Raw genomic sequence first — 14,137 nt, 5'->3', positions numbered from 1 at the left:
TCCTCCCCCCTGTCCCTCTCCTCCTCTCCCTCCCCCCGTCCCTCCCTTCCTCCCTCTCCTCTGTCCCTCTCCTCTGTCCCTCCCCTCTGTCCCTCTCCCTCCCCTCTGTCTTGAAAGTCAGACTTTTCACCTGTTCTGCTTCTCACCTGCTGTTCTGAAACAGTGTGATCTTCTCTCTCTTTCCAGGATCGCCTCGAGGAAGAATTTTCTCTGAATTTGCACATTTCCCCCCCCCCCAGACTTGTCTGGGCATATTGTACCAAAATGTCGCTCTGTCTCTTGCCAAAACGGTTCTCTACAACCTTTCACAGTCCTATAGCTACCACTAGAGGCGGAGGGTGAACCAAACCATGACAGAAATCAACAGTACAGTGCTGTAAATGATAAGTAGGAAACCAATTTATTTGATATGATATTAATACATTGTAATATTTACATACAGAGTAATACAAATGTAGTCTTAGTAGCACACTGGGTTGTTTCACAAGTATTATTAGTATTATTATAGGATTTCTTTTCAACATTTTACACTAGTTTAGACATCTTCACCATCTTGATTGCATCCAGCAAGTTTTAAATGCATTTGAGGAAGGTTATTTTTTGTGGGGGTTGTCTGTTTTGGTGGCAAAAAAATATCATCAACACCAATTCACTTAACAAATAAATTTAAAAAAACATGGTTTTGAAAATGAATTATTGGTGGTGAAACAACAAAACCAGTAAAATATTTGAATGTAATGAATGTATGTGCAAGTTGTCCACAACAAAGAACGTGCACTAACAGTGTAGGTAAGCGTAAAAGGTGACAGGGTGTAGTAATCACAACAGGTGTAATGAAGAGCAGTAAAACGTTGATAAAATGGTCGGAAAGTTAAAAAAAATAAAAAATAAAAATATAGAGAAAAAAAATAACAAAAATAATATGACAATTCAAGTAAAACAGGATTTTGTTAAAAGACAATTGAAATCCCTTAAGTGAAGAGTGAAGGGTGAAGAGTGAAGGGTGAAGAGTGAAGGGTGAAGGGTGAAGAGTGAAGGGTGAAGGGTGAAGAGTGAAGGGTGAATGGTGAAGAGTGAAGGGTGAAGGGTGAAGGGTGAAGAGTGAAGGGTGAAGAGTGAAGGGTGAAGGGTGAAGAGTGAAGGGTGAAGAGTGAAGGGTGAAGGGTGAAGAGTGAAGGGTGAAGGGTGAAGAGTGAAGGGTGAAGGGTGAAGAGTGAAGGGTGAAGAGTGAAGGGTGAAGGGTGAAGGGTGAAGGGTGAATGGTGAAGGGTGAAGGGTGAAGGGTGAAGAGTGAAGGGTGAAGGGTGAAGAGTGAAGGGTGAAGGGTGAAGGGTGAAGAGTGAAGGGTGGAGAGTGAAGAGTGAAGGGTGAAGGGTGAAGGGTGAAGGGTGAAGAGTGAAGAGTGAAGATGAGGTTAATGAAACACATCTGTTATTCTATGTCATCACAGAACGAACAAAATAGTTTTAAGACAAAAACTAAAAAACTAAAAAAATTGAGCCTGGTTTCGGTTTGCAAAACAGGAGGTCAAAATGATATGCACAACAATGGAAGTAAATTGAGAAACTGAGTAGATAAAATACTGTGAAAACAGGCGACTTAAAGACTTGACTAGGCTGTCCTCTACCATTGAGTATTATTTTGATATTTAAATAATATACAGCCCTTTACTATGATACAAAGTCTCTCTCTCTCAGACAAGGCTTCATGTGTTCACAACAAATACCCACGTGGCAACAATAAGCAGGAAGCTATAGTAACCGCAGGAATCGACCCCTATGTGCAAACCATGCCAATCAATAGCATTGATCAGGGTCCATGATTGTACCGTTAGACAGTCAGTGTCAGTCTCTTACAGCTTGGCCTCTACGTCACCACGATTGGACGAGCCCCCCGTGTTGCTATACCATTGGTTGATTGGATAAGACCGCTCTCCTCTCCTTGTATTCCAGTATTGCTCCCATTGGAGGGCTTCAGTTCGAGGTTCACCAGTCTATCTGTACACTACAAAAAACCAACACATTCAACCACATTGGCAAGGAGGAGAACTCTCAGTAGACATACCATACATGTCTATATACATGCATTATGGTTGGATGGGGAATGAATGACTTGAGTTCACTGCATCGTCTCTTGTCTTGAAGCCCATGAACTGTGTCCCAAAATGTACCCTATTCCCTATATAGTGCACTACTTTTTACCAGGGGACATATGGGATACCCTATAGGACCTGGTCAAAAGAAGTGCACTAAAAAGGTGTCATGTAAAGCTCTCTGTCTGAGGCACACTGTCTGTAGAGTTCTCTCTCCTCTTCTAGTCTAGCTCTGATGAGTCCGGAGGACAGTCCTCCCTGCGTACCCAGATGTCCTTAGCCTCCCCCCTAGACCCCTGGTCATCCACGCTCACCCCAACCAGAGGACACTGCTTCCCCAGGTGGGAGAGCCTCATCCCTGGGGTAGTGGTCCCCGTGGCTCCCTGGGGCTGGAGGTGTTTAGGGCCCACCTCTTTGCATTCTTCTCCCAAGGACAGGGCCCCTACAGGCCCCTCTAGGTCTGTGGTGGATGGAGGTTCAGTGGAGGGTCCTCCGACAGACTGGCAGAAATCGTCATCGTCACTAAGGATGTCTGTCTCTTTAACGTCTCCTCCACCTTTCACCTGCGTCTCCTGCTGCGCCTCCTGCTCCTCCTCGTAGCGCTCCAGGTCAAACTGCTCCTCCACCCAGCGGTCTGTATCCCCTGCCTGCACCTCCCCCCGTCCCTGTCCTTCCTTTTGTCCCTGTTCCTCAGGCTCTTCAGGGGACAGTGGGGACAGAGGGGAGTCCTGGTCCGGCTCGCCGTCGAAGACGATGTCTGTGTCGATGGTGAAACGGTTCCTCACCAGTTTCCTCCGGCCCAGGGTCCTCGCCGGGTCTGACACTGCAGAGGGAAGGCAGACACACATCAGAGATTCAGTGGGACGAATTAATTATATAACCTTGCTTCAACATCAATTATTTTATTTGATTTATTTCACCTTTATTTAACCAGGTAGGCTAGTTGAGAACAAGTTCTTATTTACAACTGCGACCTGGCCAAGATAAAGCAAAGCAGTGTGACAAAAACAACAACACAGAGTTACACATAAACAAACGTACAGTCAATAACACAAAAGAAACGAAAAATAGAAAAATCTATGTTCAGTGTGTGCAAATGTAGAAGAGTAGGGAGGTCGGCAATAAATAGGCCATAGAGGAAAAATAATTTAGCATTAACACTGGAGTTATAGATGTGCAGATGATGATGTGCTAGTAGAGATACTGGGGTGAAAAACAGCAAGAGGGTAAGTTATAATATGGGGACGAGGTAAGATGAGGTAGATGAGGTAGTAGACAAGGTAAGACGAGGTAAGATGAGGTAGACGAGGTAAGATGAGGTAGATGAGGTAAGATGAGGTAGACGAGGTAGACGAGGTAAGATGAGGTAGACGAGGTAGACGAGGTAAGATGAGGTAGACGAGGTAAGATGAGGTAGACGAGGTAAGACGAGGTAAGATGAGGTAGACGAGGTAAGACGAGGTAGACGAGGTAAGATGAGGTAGACGAGGTAAGACGAGGTAAGATGAGGTAAGATGAGGTAGATGAGGTAAGACGAGGTAAGATGAGGTAGATGAGGTAGACGAGGTAGACGAGGTAAGATGAGGTAGACGAGGTAAGACGAGGTAAGATGAGGTAGACGAGGTAGACGAGGTAAGATGAGGAAGACGAGGTAAGACGAGGTAGGTGAGATATAATAAACACAGCATAAGCTAGATGTTAGTTTTAACCTGCTTTAATCATCACTCTCACACACACGCCACCCTTCATCCCATCCTCCACACCTCTCTCGACAGCACCTACCTGCTCTGTTCATGGCAGGTCTGGCTCCCTTCAGGGCACAGAGGCGTTTGCCTCCGAAGGGGACATACTGCTGGTTGGGAGGTAGAGACTCAGTCTTCATCAGCTGACGCCGTTGTTTATCTCTCAGGATGGAGTGGACTGTCTTCAAGAAGTCCTTCTTACTGTCCAAAGAACTGGACGAGACAGAAGTGGATTTAATTGGTTGGATAATTAAGACATTCTATGACGGTGAAGACATATATAGGTCAACATCCACAGCATTAATCAGCATCAACGAGCTTCCCCTCTTACAGCGCTTTGGGCATCAATTAATTAATTAAATATGAAAACAATTCAAGTATTTAAAATTAAAAACTATTAAGAGCTATTGATGGTGGTTCTAAAATAAATCAGTGACGTCCTGTCATTGTTGTCCTCGGGGAGGACTGACAGACATGCCATCAGTTGGTCAATAAGATCAGGAGGCTCACCTGCAGCACAGGTGGAATATCCTCTCCGGCCGTCCTTCTGACTCGGACTTGACGTGGACGATCTCACACACGGCAGAGCCCTCTCCTTCTGCAAGGAACACACACACACACACACACACACACACACACACACACACAGTTATAACCTCACGTACAGAACAGCTCATCTGTAGTTCATTATCTTCATCTCACTCAATCATATGTCTATTCAGACAAAGGACATTACAAAATCATGTCTATTCAGACAGAGAAGGACATCACTAAATCAATACAGGAATGGTTGAATTTTAAGAGTGTAAAGTACCAGTCAAAAGTCTGGACACACCTACTGATTCAAGGGTTTTTCTTTATTTTTAGTATTTACTATATTGTAGAATAATAGTGAAGACATCAACACTATGAAATAACACATATGGAATCATGTAGTAACCAAAAAATTGTTAAACAAATCAAAATATAGTTTATATTTGAGATTATTCAAATAGCCACTCTTTGCCTTGATGACAACTTTGCACACTCTTGGCATTCTCTCAACCAGCTTCACTTGGAATGCTTTTCCAACAGTCTTGAAGGAGTTCCCACATATGCTGAGCACTTGTTGGCAGCTTTTCCTTCACTCTGCGGTCCAACTCATCCCAAACCATCTCAATTGGGTTGAGGTCGGGGGATTGTGGAGGCCAGGTCATCTGATGCAGCACTCCATCACTCTCCTTCTTGGTCAAATAGCCCTTACACAGCCTGGAGGTGTGTTGGGTCATTGTCCTTTTGAAAAACAAATGATAGCGGGACGAAGCGCAAACCAGATGGGATGGCGTATTGCTGCAGAATGCTGTGGTAGCCATGCTGGTTAAGTGTGCCCTGAATTGTAAATAAATCACAGACAGTGTCACCAGCAAAGCACCCCCACACCATCACACCTCCTCCTCCATGCTTCAAGGTAGGAAATACACATGCGGAGATCATCCGTTCATCCACATCACATCTCACAAAGACACGGTGGTTGGAACCAAAAATCTCCAATTTGGACTCATCAGACCAAAGGACAAACATCCACCTGTCTAATCTCCATTGCTCGTGTTTCTTGGCCCAAGTAAGTCTCTTCTTCTTATTGGTGTCTTTTAGTAGTGGTTTGTTTGCAGCAATTCGACCATGAAGGCCTGATTCACACAGTCTCTGAACAGTTGATGTTGAGATGTGTCTGTTACTTGAACTCTGTGAAGCATTTATTTGGGCTGCAATTTCTGAGGCTGGTAACTCTAATGAACTTATCCTCTGCAGCAGAGGTAACTCTGGGTCTTCCTTTCCAGTGGCAGTCCTCATGAGAGCCAGTTTCATCATAGCACATGATGGTTTTTGCGACTGCACTTGGAAGAAACTTTCAAAGTTTTCCGGATTGACTGACCTTCATGTCTAAAAGAAATTATGGACTGTCATTTCTCTTTGCTTATTTGAGCTGTTCCTGCCATAATATGGACGTGGTCTTCTACCAAATAGGGCTATCTTCCGTAAACCCCCTTACCTTGTCACAAAAAAAACTGATTGGCTCAAACGCATTAAGAAGGAAAGAAATTCCACAAATTAACTTTTAAGAAGGCTCACCTGTTAATTGAAATGCATTCCAGGTGACTACCTCATGAAGCTGGTTGAGAGAATGCCAAGAGTGTGCAAAGCTGTCATCAATGCAAAGGGTGGCTACTTTGAAGAAACTCAAATATAAAAAAATATATATATATTTTTTAGTTACTACATGATTCCATATGTGTTATTTCATAGTGTTGATGTCTTCACTATTATTCTACAATGTAGAAAATAGTAAAACATTTAAAAAACTTGTGCTGTAAAACCTTTGATCAGTAGTTTATGACGCTTTAGCGTGTGCCAAATGACTCAATATGCGACAAAATGTATTTCGCGATTCATCAGTACGGCTGACTGTACTGTACCTTGGTTACTGAGGACTCTATATTGAACTGCACCTTGGTTATTGAGGGCTCTATATTGAAATGTACATTGGTTATTGAGGGCTCTATATTGAAATGTACCTTGGTTATTGAGGGCTCTATATTGAACTGTACTGTACCTTGGTTATTGAGGACTCTATATTGAAATGTACATTGGTTATTGAGGGCTCTATATTGAACTGTACCTTGGTTATTGAGGGCTCTATATTGAACTGTACTGTACCTTGGTTATTGAGGGCTCTATATTGAACTGTACCTTGGTTATTGAGGGCTCTATACTGAACTGTACTGTACCTTGGTTATTGAGGACTCTTCATTGAACTGTACCTTGGATATTGAACGCTCTATATTGAACTGTACAGAAACCTTGGCTATAGAATCTTTATATTGAACTGTACAGTACCTTAGTAACTGAGGGCTCTATATTGAACTGTACCTTGGTTATTGAGGGCTCTATATTGAACTGTACCTTGGTTACTGAGGGCTCTATTGAACTGTACCTTGGTTATTGAGGGCTCTATATTGAACTGTACCTTGGTTATTGAGGACTCTATATTGAACTGTACCTTGGTTATTGAGGGCTCTATATTGAACTGTACCTTGGTTATTGAGGGCTCTATATTGAACTGTATCTTGGTTATTGAGGGCTCAAAAATGAACTGTACCTTGGTTACTGAAGACTCTATTGAACTGTACCTTGGTTATTGAGGGCTCTATTGAACTGTACCTTGGTTACTGAGGGCTCTATTGAACTGTACCTTGGTTATTGAGGGCTCTATATTGAACTGTACTTTGGTTATTGAGGGCTCTATATTGAACTGTACCTTGGTTATTGAGGGCTCTATATTGAACTGTACTTTGGTTATTGAGGGCTCTATATTGAACTGTACCTTGGTTATTGAGGGCTCTATATTGAACTGTACTTTGGTTATTGAGGGCTCTATATTGAACTGTACCTTGGTTATTGAGGGCTCTATATTGAACTGTACCTTGGTTATTGAGGGCTCTATATTGAACTGTACCTTGGTTATTGAGGGCTCTATATTGAACTGTACCTTGGTTATTGAGGGCTCTATACTGTACTGCACCTTGGCTATTGAGAGCGCTATATTGTACTGTACCTTGGATATTGAGGCTCTATATTGAACTGTATGTACCTTGGATATTGATGGCTCTATATTGATCTATACCTTGGTTATTGAGGGCTCTATATTGAACTGTACCTTGGTTATTGAGGCCTCCATATTGAACTGTACCTTGGTTATTGAGGACTCTTCATTGAACTGTACCTTGGATATTGAGGCTCTATACTGAACTGTAATGTACCTTGGATATTGAGGCTCTATACTGAACTGTAATGTACCTTGGATATTGAGGCTCTATACTGAACTGTAATGTACCTTGGATATTGAGGCTCTATACTGAACTGTAATGTACCTTGGTTATTGAGGGCTCTATATTGAACTGTACTGTACCTTGGTTATTGAGGGCTCTATATTGAACTGTACTGTACCTTGGTTATTGAGGGCTCTATATTGAACTGTACCTTGGTTATTGAGGGCTCTATACTGTACTGCACCTTGGCTATTGAGAGCGCTATATTGTACTGTACCTTGGTTATTGAGGGCTCTATACTGTACTGCACCTTGGCTATTGAGAGCGCTATATTGTACTGTACCTTGGATATTGAGGCTCTATATTGAACTGTACCTTGGTTATTGAGGGCTCCATATTGAACTGTACCTTGGTTATTGAGGGCTCGGACTTGGAGGGTGTCTGTGGAGATCATGTGACGGAAGCGGAATGGGTCCTTGTCTTCAAACGAGACTGACGACGCTCGATGGGAGCCACCCTGAGAGACACACAGACAGACCTTAGATACGCCCCCCATCAGACTGACCTTAGATACGCCCCCCATCAGACTGACCTTAGATACGCCCCCCCATCAGACTGACCTTAGATACTCCCCCCATCAGACTGACCTTAGATACGCCCCCATCAGACTGACCTTAGATACTCCCCCCATCAGACTGACCTTAGATACGCCCCCCATCAGACTGACCTTAGATACGCCCCCCATCAGACTGACCTTAGATACGCCCCCATCAGACTGACCTTAGATACGCCCCCATCAGACTGACCTTAGATACGCCCCCATCAGACTGACCTTAGATACGCCCCCATCAGACTGACCTTAGATACGCCCCCATCAGACTGACCTTAGATACGCCCCCATCAGACTGACCTTAGATACGCCCCCATCAGACTGACCTTAGATACGCCCCATCAGACTGACCTTAGATACGCCCCCATCAGACTGACCTTAGATACGCCCCCATCAGACTGACCTTAGATACGCCCCCATCAGACTGACCTTAGATACTCCCCCCATCAGACTGACCTTAGATACTCCCCCCATCAGACTGACCTTAGATACGCCCCCATCAGACTGACCTTAGATACTCCCCCCATCAGACTGACCTTAGATACGCCCCCATCAGACTGACCTTAGATACTCCCCCATCAGACAGACCTTAGATACGCCCCCCATCAGACAGACCTTAGATACTCCCCCATCAGACAGACCTTAGATACGCCCCCATCAGACTGACCTTAGATACGCCCCCATCAGACTGACCTTAGATACGCCCCCATCAGACTGACCTTAGATACGCCCCCATCAGACTGACCTTAGATACGCCCCCATCAGACTGACACGCACTGGCCCCCAACAGACAGATACCCTCCCCCCAACAGACAGATACCCTCCCCCCAACAGACAGACCTTAGATACTCCCCCATCAGACTGACACGCACTGGCCCCCAACAGACAGATACCCTCCCCCCAACAGACAGATACTCCCCCCCAACAGACAGACCTTAGATACCCCCCCCATCAGACAGACCTTAGATACTCCCCCCATCAGACTGACCTTAGATACTCCCCCATCAGACTGACCTTAGATACTCCCCCCCAACAGACAGACCTTAGATACTCCCCCCATCAGACTGACCTTAGATACTCCCCCCATCAGACTGACCTTAGATACTCCCCCCATCAGACAGACCTTAGATACTCCCCCCATCAGACTGACCTTAGATACGCCCCCATCAGACTGACCTTAGATACTCCCCCCATCAGACTGACCTTAGATACGCCCCCACCAGACTGACCTTAGATACTCCCCCCATCAGACTGACCTTAGATACTCCCCCCATCAGACTGACCTTAGATACTCCCCCCATCACACTGACCTTAGATACGCCCCCATCAGACAGACCTTAGATACTCCCCCCCCCAGCAGACTGACCTTAGATACTCCCCCCATCAGACTGACCTTAGATACTCCCCCCATCAGACTGACATGCACTGGCCCCCAACAGACAGATACCCCCCAACAGACAGATACCCCCCCAACAGACAGATACCCGCCCCCCAACAGACAGATACCCGCCCCCCAACAGACAGATACCCTCCCCCAACAGACAGATACACGCCCCCCAACAGACAGATACCTGCCCCCCCAACAGACAGATTTTGATATCATGGTTGGTCAGTGCTTGCATTCATAGTTCTGTCTATTAATTTGACAGTGGTACATTTCTCCAGGCCCATTCGTCTGCTTTTTACCGAAACAAAGCGTTTCCCCGCCCTTGTTATCGTTTCAACTGCTGATTGCTGCTTTAAGAGAGACTCACCATTTTCTTCTTCTGCTTGGAGCCATCCTTACACACAAACACCACGGCCGTTCTGAAGACTGAACGAAGAACAAAGGTTAGCAGAAAGACTTCTCACACTGATTTCTCAAAACCACTTCATTGTTTGAGTAATACTTTTCAAATACACAAGTAAGTTACCATAATATATTATTATGTGTTCACTGAGTTATCAGGCTTGCACTCAGTCACAAATGGGCTGTGGTCAAAAGTTGTGCACTATATAGGGAATAGGAGACACAGTCTATGTCATTAGACAGAGTGGCACATGTATCCTTACGTAACAGACAGCCAGTCTATGAGTGATCTAGAGAAGGTTCTAAGTAGATTCATCCTGTTCCTAGAACCCCATTAGCTGCATGGTTCTAAGTAGATTCATCCTGTTCTAGAACTAGAACCACATTAGCTGCATGGTTCTGAGTGGATTCATCCTGTTCTAGAACTAGAACCCCATTAGCTGCATGGTTCTGAGTAGATTCATCCTGTTCTAGAACTAGAACCCCATTAGCTGCATGGTTCTGAGTAGATTCATCCTGTTCTAGAACTAGAACCACATTAGCTGCATGGTTCTGAGTAGATTCATCCTGTTCTAGAACTAGAACCCCATTAGCTGCATGGTTCTGAGTAGATTCATCCTGTTCTAGAATTAGAACCCCATTAGCTGCATGGTTCTGAGTGGATTCATCCTGTTCTAGAACTAGAACCCCATTAGCTGCATGGTTCTGAGTAGATTCATCCTGTTCTAGAACTAGAACCCCATTAGCTGCATGGTTCTGAGTGGATTCATCCTGTTCTAGAACTAGAACCCCATTAGCTGCATGGTTCTGAGTAGATTCATCCTGTTCTAGAACTAGAACCCCATTAGCTGCATGGTTCTGAGTAGATTCATCCTGTTCTAGAACTAGAACCCCATTAGCTGCATGGTTCTGAGTGGATTCATCCTGTTCTAGAACTAGAACCCCATTAGCTGCATGGTTCTGAGTAGATTCATCCTGTTCTAGAACTAGAACCCCATTAGCTGCATGGTTCTGAGTAGATTCATCCTGTTCTAGAACTAGAACCCCATTAGCTGCATGGTTCTGAGTAGATTCATCCTGTTCTAGAACTAGAACCCCATTAGCTGCATGGTACTGAGTGGATTCATCCTGTTCTAGAACTAGAACCCCATTAGCTGCATGGTTCTGAGTAGATTCATCCTGTTCTAGAACTAGAACCCCATTAGCTGCATGGTTCTGAGTAGATTCATCCTGTTCTAGAACTAGAACCCCATTAGCTGCATGGTTCTGAGTAGATTCATCCTGTTCTAGAACTAGAACCCCATTAGCTGCATGGTTCTGAGTAGATTCATCCTGTTCTAGAACTAGAACCACATTAGCTGCATGGTTCTGAGTAGATCCATCCTGTTCTAGAACTAGAACCCCATTAGCTGCATGGTTCTGAGTAGATTCATCCTGTTCTAGAAGTAGAACCCCATTAGCTGCATGGTTCTGAGTATATTCATCCTGTTCTAGAACTAGAACCCCATTAGCTGCATGGTTCTGAGTGGATTCATCCTGTTCTAGAACTAGAACCCCATTAGCTGCATGGTTCTGAGTAGATTAATCCTGTTCTAGAACTAGAACCCCATTAGCTGCATGGTTCTGAGTAGATTCATACTGTTCTAGAACTAGAACCCCATTAGCTGCATGGTTCTGAGTAGATTCATCCTGTTCTAGAACCACATTAGCTGCATGGTTCTGAGTAGATTCATCCTGTTCTAGAACTAGAACCCCATTAGCTGCATTGTTCTGAGTAGATTCATCCTGTTCTAGAACTAGAACCCCATTAGCTGCATGGTTCTGAGTAGATTCATCCTGTTCTAGAACTAGAACCCCATTAGCTGCATAGTTCTGAGTATATTCATCCTGTTCTAGAACTAGAACCCCATTAGCTGCATGGTTCTGAGTGGATTCATCCTGTTCTAGAACTAGAACCCCATTAGCTGCATGGTTCTGAGTAGATTCATCCTGTTCTAGAACTAGAACCCCATTAGCTGCATGGTTCTGAGTAGATTCATCCTGTTCTAGAACTAGAACCCCATTAGCTGCATGGTTCTGACTAGATTCATCCTGTTCTAGAACTAGAACCCCATTAGCTGCATGGTTCTGAGTAGATTCATCCTGTTCTAGAACTAGAACCCCATTAGCTGCATAGTTCTGAGTATATTCATCCTGTTCTAGAACTAGAACCCCATTAGCTGCATGGTTCTGAGTGGATTCATCCTGTTCTAGAACTAGAACCCCATTAGCTGCATGGTTCTGAGTAGATTAATCCTGTTCTAGAACTAGAACCCCATTAGCTGCATGGTTCTGAGTAGATTCATCCTGTTCTAGAACTAGAACCCCATTAGCTGCATGGTTCTGAGTAGATTCATCCTGTTCTAGAACTAGAACCACATTAGCTGCATGGTTCTGAGTAGATTCATCCTGTTCTAGAACTAGAACCCCATTAGCTGCATGGTTCTGAGTAGATTCATCCTGTTCTAGAACAAGAACCCCATTAGCTGCATGGTTCTGAGTAGATTCATCCTGTTCTAGAACTAGAACCACATTAGCTGCATGGTTCTGAGTAGATTCATCCTGTTCTAGAACTAGAACCCCATTAGCTGCATGGTTCTAAGTAGATTCATCCTGTTCTAGAACTAGAACCCCATTAGCTGCATGGTTCTGAGTAGATTCATCCTGTTCTAGAACTAGAACCCCATTAGCTGCATGGTTCTGAGTAGATTCATCCTGTTCTAGAACTAGAACCCCATTAGCTGCATAGTTCTGAGTATATTCATCCTGTTCTAGAACTAGAACCCCATTAGCTGCATGGTTCTGAGTGGATTCATCCTGTTCTAGAACTAGAACCCCATTAGCTGCATGGTTCTGAGTAGATTCATCCTGTTCTAGAACTAGAACCCCATTAGCTGCATGGTTCTGAGTAGATTCATCCTGTTCTAGAACTAGAACCCCATTAGCTGCATGGTTCTGACTAGATTCATCCTGTTCTAGAACTAGAACCCCATTAGCTGCATGGTTCTGAGTAGATTCATCCTGTTCTAGAACTAGAACCCCATTAGCTGCATAGTTCTGAGTATATTCATCCTGTTCTAGAACTAGAACCCCATTAGCTGCATGGTTCTGAGTGGATTCATCCTGTTCTAGAACTAGAACCCCATTAGCTGCATGGTTCTGAGTAGATTAATCCTGTTCTAGAACTAGAACCCCATTAGCTGCATGGTTCTGAGTAGATTCATCCTGTTCTAGAACTAGAACCCCATTAGCTGCATGGTTCTGAGTAGATTCATCCTGTTCTAGAACTAGAACCACATTAGCTGCATGGTTCTGAGTAGATTCATCCTGTTCTAGAACTAGAACCCCATTAGCTGCATGGTTCTGAGTAGATTCATCCTGTTCTAGAACAAGAACCCCATTAGCTGCATGGTTCTGAGTAGATTCATCCTGTTCTAGAACTAGAACCACATTAGCTGCATGGTTCTGAGTAGATTCATCCTGTTCTAGAACTAGAACCCCATTAGCTGCATGGTTCTAAGTAGATTCATCCTGTTCTAGAACTAGAACCCCATTAGCTGCATGGTTCTGAGTAGATTCATCCTGTTCTAGAACTAGAACCCCATTAGCTGCATGGTTCTGAGTAGATTCATCCTGTTCTAGAACTAGAACCCCATTAGCTGCATGGTTCTGAGTAGATTAATCCTGTTCTAGAACTAGAACCACATTAGCTGCATAGTTCTGAGTGTATTCATCCTGTTCTAGAACTAGAACCCCATTAGCTGCATGGTTATGAGTAGATTCATCCTGTTCTAGAAGTAGAACCCCATTAGCTGCATAGTTCTGAGTATATTCATCCTGTTCTAGAACTAGAACCCCATTAGCTGCATGGTTCTGAGTGGATTCATCCTGTTCTAGAACTAGAACCCCATTAGCTGCATGGTTCTGAGTAGATTAATCCTGTTCTAGAACTAGAACCCCATTAGCTGCATGGTTCTGAGTAGATTCATCCTGTTCTAGAACTAGAACCCCATTAGCTGCATGGTTCTGAGTAGATTCATTCCTGTTCTAGAACCACAT

The 14,137-nt window shown here is 44.1% G+C and overlaps 1 protein-coding gene across 5 annotated transcripts in view; it reads right to left on the bottom strand.

The window, feature by feature from the left end:
- Nucleotides 1-1,192: 1,192 nt before the first annotated feature.
- LOC106581531 (rho guanine nucleotide exchange factor TIAM1) overlaps nt 1,193-14,137 on the bottom strand; it is a 228,651-nt gene continuing 215,706 nt past the window's right edge. For all 5 annotated transcript variants that reach the window (XM_045704100.1, XM_045704104.1, XM_045704103.1 and 2 more), the window contains 5 exons: nt 10,005-10,063; nt 8,049-8,157; nt 4,345-4,432; nt 3,875-4,047; nt 1,193-2,915 (listed from right to left, as the gene is read on the bottom strand). In XM_045704100.1, the coding sequence (XP_045560056.1) occupies nt 2,314-2,915; nt 3,875-4,047; nt 4,345-4,432; nt 8,049-8,157; nt 10,005-10,063 (1,031 nt within the window). In that variant the 3' untranslated portion in view covers nt 1,193-2,313. The remainder of the gene's footprint in view (nt 2,916-3,874; nt 4,048-4,344; nt 4,433-8,048; nt 8,158-10,004; nt 10,064-14,137) is intronic.

This window comes from Salmo salar, chromosome ssa20, assembly GCF_905237065.1.
Source record: "Salmo salar chromosome ssa20, Ssal_v3.1, whole genome shotgun sequence".
Taxonomy (NCBI): Eukaryota; Metazoa; Chordata; class Actinopteri; order Salmoniformes; family Salmonidae; genus Salmo; species Salmo salar.
The sequence above is the reverse complement of the archived record's forward strand: the minus strand, read 5'-3'. Positions and strand labels throughout refer to the sequence as shown.